We start from the raw sequence: 12,037 nt of genomic DNA, 5'->3' as shown, positions 1-12,037 counted from the left end.
AGCATTTATATTCTTATAAATAAAATACATAAATAAGACAAATGAAAAAATGGCAGCAAATGGTTGGCATAAACAAAATATAATAAATAAAAGAAAAGAAAAAAGCANAAACTACAAGACAACACCAGGTTAATATCATCCGAAACAATAATAGCATTTATATTCTTATAAATAAAATACATAAATAAGACAAATGAAAAAATGGCAGCAAATGGTTGGCATAAACAAAATATAATAAATAAAAGAAAAGAAAAAAGCAAGCCATTACCTGCAAAAGAGTAAACAATTATTTAAAATATGCCCAAAAGCGCCGACCATAAATGTTGCCAACTCTCAAACACTAAATCGATCACTTAAATAGTTAATTTACACCTCCTGGTGGTAAGCATCTGAAAAGGAAAAGTTTCTTAATCTTAACAAATAAATAGTCAATCATTTAACTTAGTTACAAAACTATAAATACAATAATAATTATCCCAGTCCTGCAGCAACCGTTTATATGCTTGAACCGAAAAACAATCTTCACCATAACACTTTTGTCTGAGTGCAGTCAACGCCTTACATNTTACCGGTATCGTATGTAAATTTTTTCTCTAAATCTTCTAATCTAGTTTCTATATTAACAATAGCTTCGTCCAAATTTTCTACCCAGGAGTAGATTCTATCAATCCTAGCAATCATTCCTTCCAATTTCTTATTCTGCTTTAAATTTAGCTGAATAAGTAACGATATCCCATCCTTAATATCAAATTCTCCTTGAAGTAACTCCAAGATACTCGTCTCCTCCAATGGGTCAGAATGAAAAATCTTAGATCTACTATCCGACTGACTTACAGGTGAATAAGTCTTCCTTTTAGACATGACGAAACAAACCAGTGAGCTTACCTGCAAAAGAGTAAACAATTATTTAAAATACGCCCAAAAGCGCTGACCATAAATGCTGCCAACTCTCAAACACTAAATCGATCACTTAAATAGTTAATTTACACCTCCTGGTGGTAAGCATCTGCAAAAGAGTAAACAATTATTTAAAATACGCCCAAAAGCGCCGACCATAAATGCTGCCCTATTTTTTCTATCTTTTCCTAACTTAATCTTTAAATACAGTATCTAGTTTTTTTTAATTTTAAAATGTATTATTGTTTATAAAATTTATATAAAATTAAAAAAAATGTTTTGTAGTAATAATTTTAATAATAGATGAATATTGAATTAATTGACATACATTTTATATTTTCTGTAGAAATATACAGGACTTACTTCTATTAATGAAACTGAAAATCATCAATTCATTTATGATGGTGGAGATTCAATTGGAGCTGTTCAATTATCAAAAGAAATAGAATGGTATATTGGAAATGATTACCCATTACTAATTGAAAAATTGCTTAATTGTTCACTGCAAGATGTTTTAAACTATTTAATTGGGTTTAATGATGAAGGAAAAAGAATATTACCAGTAAATGAGAATACTGATTTAGGAATAATTAAAAGATCAAAAATAAATAATCTTCCTGAAGGAATTAAAGACTTAGATGAAAAAAACACTCATCCAAAAATGTATGTTAAAAATGAAGCAAGATCATGTTTTCATGTTTTTAGTAGACGTGGAATTGTAAAAAGATGTGTTTGTTTATTATGTTCAAATACTCTAAATTTATCAAACAAAGAAAATTTTAATTCTGCTTCTTTAAAATGCATTTGGAATTATGATTTAGAAAAATGTATTGATGCATCACCTCTTGTTATAAAAGATCTAAGGTACTGCAAATAGCTTTTAATAATGTGAGCCACTGATAAATGCTTTCTGGAAATGAGGTGGTACACCATTGTACTGGTATCAAACCTACTTTAGTTGCACCAATGACAAGTTATAAAACTATCATCATTTTTCATTGCCATGTTTAGGATGTTCAGATATCTGTAACTATTTAGGGTGCCATCAATAAACACAAAACCAAGAAGCTGCTTATCCGAAATTCCACATGAAATATTTATGGCAAAATGTGCTTTATATTGTATATGTTACTTGTATCTTGGACTATGCTTTGCCCAGTGGTGCACATTTTAACTGTTATACATTAGTCCATAAAATTTGCTGAAGGAGTTGTGATTTGTCATACTGTAAATTTAACATTATGTTNAAATGTTTTATACTGTGGTTCTCATGATAAATATCTCTATGCAATTGACATAAATGTAAGTGTTTTACTTTATTTAAACTATTGTGAGAAACAGTGAAATAGGAAGTTTGCATATTAACAAACTTTATTAACAAAATATTTTATTTTGTTAATAAAGTTTTTAATTTTATTAACAAAATATTTAAAAGCCAGATTTTTTTAGACTATTGTTATGGTAGACTTTATTTTAACAGAAAAAATTATATTTTTTGAGAAATTTTTAAAAAATGTATTTATTAATTTTATCTTTGTGCCACTGCTAGAGGACTGTTTTAACTTTTTTGCATTGTATGGCTGATAAGTAGCCTACAATAAAAGGTCGACTCTGCTGAGGAATCGTTATTGCCTCAACAGCGTGTGAAGGAACCAAAAGAAATTGACTCATTTTGTATGTATAGACTCAAGAAATATAATTTTTTCTATTAAAGTAATTTCGTCCCAGCAATTTTTTTAAAAAGACTTTATTTTGTGTGAACAAATGCTGTTTCTGTTAATCAAGTGTTTTTAAATATATCAATTACAATTGATATATGTAAAAAACCGATATAATTAATATACAAATTTCAGAACTCTGCCCTTAATACAAAGTACAATAATTAATAACCAATTCCAAATTTTATTATTGTAAATAAATATTGTAGTTTGTATTATGGGCAAGATTCTGAAATTTCTGGAACTAACTAAAGTTTATACTTATGATTGAGTGCATTTTTTGTTGAGGCTTTTTTAAGTTAATAGCAGACTTTTATTAGTCATGCAATTGAAGGATGAAGCATTGATCTCTCAAATCATATTGTATAATTTATTGTGTAATTTATGACTTTGACTAGTGTATCAGTTAATTATTTTATTATTTTGTTGTTTTTTTATTTGTTTCATTTATTTAGTTTTTATTTCTTCTAATTGTTGGATTTTAGAATTGGGATATTGAAGGAAATTTCTAGGTTTGGGAATGATAATTTATTTGATCTTTTTGTATTTTGTAATGATCACAGTAATTTTTATGATTGTATATGTTATAGACTAAGTGATATGGGCATTATTCATAATGTTCTAGTCATTATGAATAATGACAAACAAAATTGGGCACTGTAATAAATTTCAGGTTTTTTATCAGATTGATCAGTCATTATGAATACTGCTATCACTTGGTCAGGCAAAGTGATGATAATACCTTGAGGAGTGATCATTCGACTTGTGCTAGTCAATCAGCACTTGCAGTTGATTTGTGTATGCAAATTGCATTTACTATTGAATATTTTAAATTTATGCGACTAGTAGTTAATTTTGTGTGAGACATAAATTTTACTTTTGTCTCTTAAAATAGTGTTTTCTTCTTTGAAAAAAGTAACGATCATGGAGTAATCATTAAATGATATGAATAACTGCTTCAACAACTGATTAAATGAGTTAATAGTATTAAAAGTCAGAACAGTCACATTTTTACAAAATCAGCATATTTGACAATGATACAAAAAGTAAGTGTCAAAAATCAAAGTAACTTCAAAGTTACCAGAAGAATATAAATGTTCCTAGATATGATATTGTATCTATTAGAGAAATGGGAAAATTAATTGTGCCTGTAAAAGAAGTAATGTGATTAAATATTATATTCACACTGAAGAAATATTTCAGACATTGCATGATATCCATATTGCTATTGACCATATCAGCAGAAACCATATGGAAAAGGAATTAAGTACAAAATATAAAAAATATTACAAGGAAGATATCATCATAATTTACTTGAACTTATGTGAAATCTGTCAGAAAACAGAATGTTCCTGTCACATGAAAAAGGTCTAACCATGTTGATTTGCAAAAATTAGGATGATGTTAGTACTATAGAGCTGATGAATGATGAAGAAAAAATAGTCAATTCGAAAATAGAAGAAAACAAGTAAAACGGCAAAACCGTATTTGGGCCAAGACTATGTCTTGGAGAATCTACTAAGCAGAATTACTTTGACGCTCAAGGTGGGTCTTGTTCTCATTCTCCAATCTTCTTTGGTATCGTTGCTTTTGGGCACAATCGTTCAAACTTCCGCGGCCACGATGCATTTTTGATTAAATTAACTTATCCAATTTCAAAATTTCTCTCTGTTGCATGTTGACCCGGGTTGGATTTTTGTCGATGCGTAACGAAAATTTCCCAATAATCATGGCTATTGTATCGTCTGAAATTATTTTTTTTATTTTGCACAAACAATATACAGTTTAACCCAATTGTAACGTCATCGGATGTAATGACAACCCTAATATAATGTCAAATTTTTATCAGTCCCACGATTTTACTATACTAGATAATGTTAAAAAAAAACCATTTGTAATGACATAGAACCGTTTTAACGTCATATTTGAAGCACTCCCAAATTTATAATATTAGATTACAAATTTTATTTAACATAGAAGAAACTACGTATTCAGTCCTAAGATCAGAGTTCACTTTTTAGAATGACTGCGGGTGGTACTCTCCCCTACCTGACTTCGGTGGGGTGAGGTGGCTGTTTTGCCTGTTTGTAGAAGAGGGTTGCCATTTTGTATTTTATTTTGACTCGATTCTCGATCCCCTGACTACCTACGAGTCTGGATTTTTTTATGCGCAAATGATTTGGGCACCTAATACTCTGTGCCAAATATCAACTCTCGACATGTACTTCTTCATACCTCTATGCTGGTAAGAACGAGTGGCAGTACGATTTTATAAACAAGACAGTCTTGTCAAAATAAGAAATATGTCTAAAACAAGGAAATGGCTTTTTCTAATCTTAAAATGCAAGCAGAAAAAATTCAAAATACCCAACAGCTAATGTTGGTGACACAGTAAGGATTCATGTACAAGATGTAGATGGAGTCTGCAATGATGGAAAAAATATTTTAGATGTTGTTTTTGCAGTTGAAGATAAAATCCTTTACAAACTGGGTATAAAAATGGCATATTAAATCTATTATATTCCAGAAACCAGTTTACTGTTTGTAAAGAAAACTTCATTTCTGTTGGAGATGTACTGGGTGCAGAAATTTTGCTTAGAGAATATGCAAGAATGTCATCAATTTCCAGAAGGCCAAGGCTATAGTTGATGCTGCTGCAAAATTGATTGCAAATTCAATAGATACAAATGCTATAAAGAAAAAAATTATGTAATTCCAAATGTNTGCAAAAGAAATGTATGTGATGAGGTCAATAATCAGTATAGCAGTGCATGAGTACCTGCAATACCATTCTTTTGTTCTCAGGAATTGCCAGTTCTTGACTGAGAAAAACAAGGAAGACAGAAAACTGAAACCTCAATCTTTGGTCTCCAGACTTGTGGCTCCTATCTAACCCCAACTGCAATCCCTTTGACTACTACATGTGGGGTATGGTTGAAGCAAAGGTAAATACAATCCATCACAATACAAAGGATGCTCTAAAGACTTCCATTGCAGAAGTGATGATGAACATGGACAAAGATCAGGTCAAGCCATGCCTATAGCTGTTTCAGGTCAAGGCTAGAGATGGTCATGGAAGTTGATGTAAACTGCATAGAATAATTTTATTTCTTATGTTGTGCACTATTTTTGTATCAAGTTTTATAAGAATATATTGATTGTTTCCTCTATTTTTAATTGTTTTTCATTATATAATGACTTTTCTGAACTTACCTCAATGACCCTTTATATGTTCTTCTGCTATATAATATTGTTATATGCAAGCTCTTTACTTAATGGTAGATTTGTTTTAAAACCTTATTTGTGAAATTGTATTTTGTAAATTTTTATAAATAGCTGTTATATTATTCTGCATGTTCAGATTGTATCTTAAAATCTTTTTATAAATTTATCTGTTAAAACAAAACATAAAATGGAATCATGTCTCAGTCATTAGTAGAGAGATAAATACCAGTGAAAGATGTGGTTAATGCAAATCTATAATGTTAATTAAAGAGAAGATGTAAATTATTAGAAGAATTTTGAGAGTTTAATAATCACATTGTAGGAAATTCAATATAATCTTTTCTTCTGTAACAACAATCAGATAAAGTGCTAATAAAATGAAAATTTGTTAAATGAAAACTATCAGATATATGATACAAATTCATATATAGTATATTCTACTTTTCATTACTATGGTGACCAAACTGTATTTAAAAACTGAAACTCTATGCCTAAATTTAGCCTTCTTCAGTATCAAATAGGGTTTCCTAATTCCCGGGGAAATTTGCCTCCAGCGGGATTACGGGAAAAATAATTTCTTTTCCTGAGATTTTATATAAATTAAAATATTCTATTATAGACTGGAATAATAATGTGGAAAGAAAAGATTGGAAATGGGAGTATATTTTCATCACCAGTAGTAAATAAAGAACCATATTATGTTGTTGCAGCATCCTTAGATGGAACCATTTCATCTGTCAATCCTGTAAGTATTCATTTTTACAAAAAATTTTATTTTCTAAAATTTTTAACTGTCTGGTAGTCATGTGGCATCTGTGGGACACCCATTAGTCTCTTTTTTAACACTGATTTTTCATAAAATTTTGTAAAATCTGAAAAAATTAAAGAGGCCTCATAACTTTTCAAGTTATTTAAAATGCAATATATATGGTTTATGCTATGTGACTAGTTTTTATGCAAAAAAATATGCTGGCATCTCACAGATTCTACGTAACTAACTGGATATGAAAAAATTGAAAGAGGGCAAATGGGTATAGCATTGCATGTAATTAGCATGATTTGACAAAGTATTATTGTAGAATAAATATATATTTATAAAATACTTTTTCTTATATTTCTTGCTCTTCCTTAATATCTGGTCCAATTTCAATTCATTTCAAATAGACGAATGCATTTATTTTTGAAAAATGCAATTTTTCTTATGTGCTTTGTTGTGACTAAAGCATGATAAAAAAAATTTAATACCTTCAAATTTGCAACTATTAAAATTTTTGTTTATTACATAACTGTTTCAGGACTAATGTCTTTATTAGGTAATATTATTAGGATATTTTAAGTTTTAAAGCATTTTTGCTTCATTTCTTATATAGAAAACATTCATGTTTAGATAATCAGCCACAAACTTTGATGTTTTCTGTAATAATTTGGGTGGTGTTGATTTTTAAACTAGGTAATTGATGTTTGACAACTGTGCAACTTATTTCATAAGACCAAAAAAAACCATAATTAAATCAAACAAAATAAACTGTTTAACATTTCTCCAAGTATAACAAAATCATTACATTGTAATTTGGCTGAACTTTAATCAAGCAGAGAGTGATTTTAATGAAGTAATAAAACACTCTGTGTTTATTTACATGAGAAGTAGGTGTGACTTGCTCTTCTTTCACTGTCGCGTAAAAGTAATCATTAACTTACAAAAATCATTGTGATTGCAAGAGAAGTATAGAATTTGTAGTCAAATTGAAGGAATCAATTGGGATGATGCATGGAGCATGAGCCACCCTTGCAAAAGAAATGTATGTGATGAGGTCAATAATCAGTATAGCAGTGCATGAGTACCTGCAATACCATTCTTTTGTTCTCAGGAATTGCCAGTTCTTGACTGAGAAAAACAAGGAAGACAGAAAACTGAAACCTCAATCTTTGGTCTCCAGACTTGTGGCTCCTATCTAACCCCAACTGCAATCCCTTTGACTACTACATGTGGGGTATGGTTGAAGCAAAGGTAAATACAATCCATCACAATACAAAGGATGCTCTAAAGACTTCCATTGCAGAAGTGATGATGAACATGGACAAAGATCAGGTCAAGCCATGCCTATAGCTGTTTCAGGTCAAGGCTAGAGATGGTCATGGAAGTTGATGTAAACTGCATAGAATAATTTTATTTCTTATGTTGTGCACTATTTTTGTATCAAGTTTTATAAGAATATATTGATTGTTTCCTCTATTTTTAATTGTTTTTCATTATATAATGACTTTTCTGAACTTACCTCAATGACCCTTTATATGTTCTTCTGCTATATAATATTGTTATATGCAAGCTCTTTACTTAATGGTAGATTTGTTTTAAAACCTTATTTGTGAAATTGTATTTTGTAAATTTTTATAAATAGCTGTTATATTATTCTGCATGTTCAGATTGTATCTTAAAATCTTTTTATAAATTTATCTGTTAAAACAAAACATAAAATGGAATCATGTCTCAGTCATTAGTAGAGAGATAAATACCAGTGAAAGATGTGGTTAATGCAAATCTATAATGTTAATTAAAGAGAAGATGTAAATTATTAGAAGAATTTTGAGAGTTTAATAATCACATTGTAGGAAATTCAATATAATCTTTTCTTCTGTAACAACAATCAGATAAAGTGCTAATAAAATGAAAATTTGTTAAATGAAAACTATCAGATATATGATACAAATTCATATATAGTATATTCTACTTTTCATTACTATGGTGACCAAACTGTATTTAAAAACTGAAACTCTTTGCCTAAATTTAGCCTTCTTCAGTATCAAATAGGGTTTCTCATTTCCCGGGAAATTTGCCTCCAGCGGGATTACGGGAAAAATAATTTCTTTTCCTGGGATCCTGGGAAATTCCGGGATGAGATAGTAAAATAGAATTTTATATGAATAAAAAAGATCATACTGGAATATCATAAATTTGAATAATTTAATTTATTTTCTAGTAAGTAACTAAAAGTATAGGGCCAATCCACCCATACGGACCCGTTAGGCTCAATTAATTTATGTTCTCCTACATTATAAGATGAAAGTAAAATAAAGCGTTTCATTGGGAGTTTTAATGATTATGAAAAAAAAAGTACTATTTTATTTCTAAAGATAAAATAAAAAATAAACTAAAGTGCGATGAGTGATATTTACTTTCAGCGAGTTCTCCGTTGTTCAATGATGCGCAAATACAATACATAGATATTACATGAACTAACAAGTAGAGACTTGTAAAACATAGGTAATAATATGCAGCATAAAACCTCAAAATTTCTCTTAGGTGAGTCTTCAAGATGCAACTTTTCGTATAATAAATAATAGAAAGAAAACCTGACATGATAAATTATTATTCAAATGTGAGATTTCTCGGGAAAATAAAATTTCCCGGGATTTTTCTCATAGGGAATAAACGGCGGGAATCCCGGGAAAACGGGATCCCGGGAAAGAAACCCTAGTATCAAATAAAAATACCTTGCATCCAGTAGTACCCTTATGGTGCTTAATTTTATATACTGAAAATTGTTTGCAGATTGTTACATAAATAATATTACATGATGTTAATATGGAAAATACAGTAGCAACTAACTATTACTGTTTAACTGTTGATGCTTTATTTTTATTTCTGAAACCTGTTTTATAAAATATTGATTTATAGCAATTATTTTTAACAGTACTTTATAAAGTTATACCATTATATCATTATTTTTTAACTGTACCATTCTGGTTGAAATATTGTTACTTAGTTTTAATCTAATATAGGTTGACTATCACTAATCCAGTTTCATTGGGACCTGTAGAGTGCCAGATTAATGATTTTGCCAGATCATAGAATGATTAGGTTAAAATACACTTGACCCAACAGCTAAGCACTCATCCTACCTTAAAATACTTTGAAAATCAGTACAAGTTGATTAATAAAGAAAAAAGAAACATTAAATGAAAATCTTTGTAAAATTATCACACATTTTGTCATTATTGTACAAGTACTATCATATATTACATCTAATGTGATATTATTGTACAAAAAACATAATTATTGTACATATGGCAATCTGAGTCCCACTAAATAGTAGTGGCAGGTTGGTACAGTGACTCAGAAAATTTGAAATTATACTAGCTGAAATTAGTGCCATATTGATGGAACCAGATTAGTGATGGTTTATCTGTATATATATATTTATATACTTTATCAGAAATCTAAGTGCAATTAATATTTGGATTATCATTTTAATGTTATAATATTGAATTTTAAAAAATATAAGATTATATTAATGCAAAAATAAAACAACAAAAGTAGCAAATTACCAAACGATCGCCTAATATCAGGCTATAATTAAATGATTAGAATAAAGTAATTTGACATTAGAGGTAGGCATTAGGTGCCATCTCTTAAGTAAATTAATAATTAAAATTAAATAAATAAATTATTAAAATGTTTCTAAAATGACTTAGGCAAATGTCATCACTCTGAGCAGCAATACGGCCACCGTGAACCTTTTTGGGATGTTTCTTTTCAATAAAATCAGTCACTTTCTGATAATACTTCAAGATTTCTTTTATCAAGCGAGATCCTTCCATGATAAAGCAAACACGTGGACTGAGATCGATGAACAGAAATGAATAAAACATGGTGCTACGAACTAATGTAATGTCGTATGGTGAGTTTTTGTTCGTATCGTGGAGCAAAAATATGTTCGAATTTCATGTCATATCCTGAAAATTTCGTATGATGGGGCATTCGTATCCCGAGGTACCACTGTACAGGTAATCCCCGTATAATACGGGAGTTATGTTCCAAAAAATTGCCGTGTTATACGAAACAAAGAACTAGTGCAAAAGGGGAAGGTTAGGTTCCAAAAATGAAAAAACATGCTGTTAAATCCTTATTTAAATCGGATTTATTATTCATTTTTTCATAGATAAAATACTTATTTATTATTTAATTAAATATTTTACCAGATGATTATTCATCCTATATGATGATCTCAGCATGACTGGTAACTGTTTTTGGGTGTGTTCATTAATAGCGGTTGCTCTGCAACGGGAGTGCGCTGCTGTTTGTAGGCATTTAGGAACGACGGCTGCGCCTGCANTGTTATAAGTTATAAATAAATATAAACAAACAACACTAACCAGATAACATTAAATCTAAATACCAAAATGATTAATTTACTGTGTTTTTGTTATTTCTTACTCCTGTTTTTAGGTATTCGGTATTCGGCTGAATAGTGATTAAATATTCGGTATTCGGCCGAATAGCAAAAAATAGGCCGAATACCGAATAGTAACCGAATATTTGTTACATCACTAGTAATGATGCATCTATTTTGTGCTGTATTGTTGTCACAGTAATTTAGTGAATATAATATATAGTTTTTAAAAATATCTTTTTTGATAAGAATTATATTTACAGTAGAGCAGTGATTATCTGAATATTGATCAACCGAAACATCAGTTAACTGAAAGTGTTCCAGTTGGCATATTAAAATTTTCACTAGTGCTGTGGCACTGCCATATTTGGCTATGTCTTGGACTACTCCAATATTATTTTTGTAAGTGTGCATGTTTTAGCTGGCAGCACTGGCATGACCATGAGAGGGTACTTAAGGACGCATCAGGATTTGAATGAATTTCAACATGAGATAGGTTAATATATTTTTTCATACATAATCAGTTATCCAAAAAATTGATTATCCAAACGACCCCAGTCCCGAATTGCTTCGGATAATTGATGCTCTACTATAATTAATTATTTTGTTAAATTTTTTCCAATAGATGGCTTACGTGTAAAGCTAACAATCAAATGTAGACAGAAATTATTTGATACTTGCTGCAAGGACCCGCTTTGTTGGGTTTTCATTTGTTCGTACATTTGTATGTAATATAGTTTTTATATATATATAAAAGACTGTTATTCTAAGTAATCTAGAATCTAGCTGCAAGGACCCGCTTCGCTGGGTTTTTAAAAAGTAACGATAGTGAAGATTAAGATAATTACATTATAGCCAATCTTACCCGTTTTCTATTTCTATGGTCCCGATTTGATTTCTGAACGTCTCCTGTTCACGTCAAGTCAAACGAACTATTTTCAACGTTTCTGGAATGTTTACAATCGTTCTATAATCGAACCAATATTCGAATTTTATGTTCGAATTTAATTCGAACAAATTCGAACA

At 29.8% G+C, this 12,037-nt stretch overlaps 2 protein-coding genes across 2 annotated transcripts in view; both read left to right on the top strand.

The window, feature by feature from the left end:
- The window catches only part of LOC111633397 (acyl-CoA synthetase family member 4-like), a 39,347-nt gene extending 37,573 nt beyond the window's left edge, over positions 1 to 1,774 (top strand). The window contains exon 9 of the mRNA XM_023377965.1: positions 1,244 to 1,774. Coding sequence (XP_023233733.1) covers positions 1,244 to 1,774 — 531 coding nt within the window. The remainder of the gene's footprint in view (positions 1 to 1,243) is intronic.
- Positions 1,775 to 2,150: 376 nt separating this feature from the next.
- Positions 2,151 to 12,037, top strand: part of LOC111633408 (acyl-CoA synthetase family member 4-like) — a 91,432-nt gene continuing 81,545 nt past the window's right edge. The window contains exons 1-2 of the mRNA XM_023377976.1: positions 2,151 to 2,199; positions 6,460 to 6,585. Of these exons, the coding sequence (XP_023233744.1) occupies positions 6,472 to 6,585 (114 nt within the window). The 5' untranslated portion in view covers positions 2,151 to 2,199; positions 6,460 to 6,471. The remainder of the gene's footprint in view (positions 2,200 to 6,459; positions 6,586 to 12,037) is intronic.

The sequence above is a fragment of the Centruroides sculpturatus genome, unplaced genomic scaffold (assembly GCF_000671375.1).
Source record: "Centruroides sculpturatus isolate CEXI.00-Female unplaced genomic scaffold, Cexi_2.0 scaffold673, whole genome shotgun sequence".
Classification (NCBI taxonomy): domain Eukaryota; kingdom Metazoa; phylum Arthropoda; class Arachnida; order Scorpiones; family Buthidae; genus Centruroides; species Centruroides sculpturatus.
This window is presented reverse-complemented; position numbering and strand designations above follow the sequence as displayed.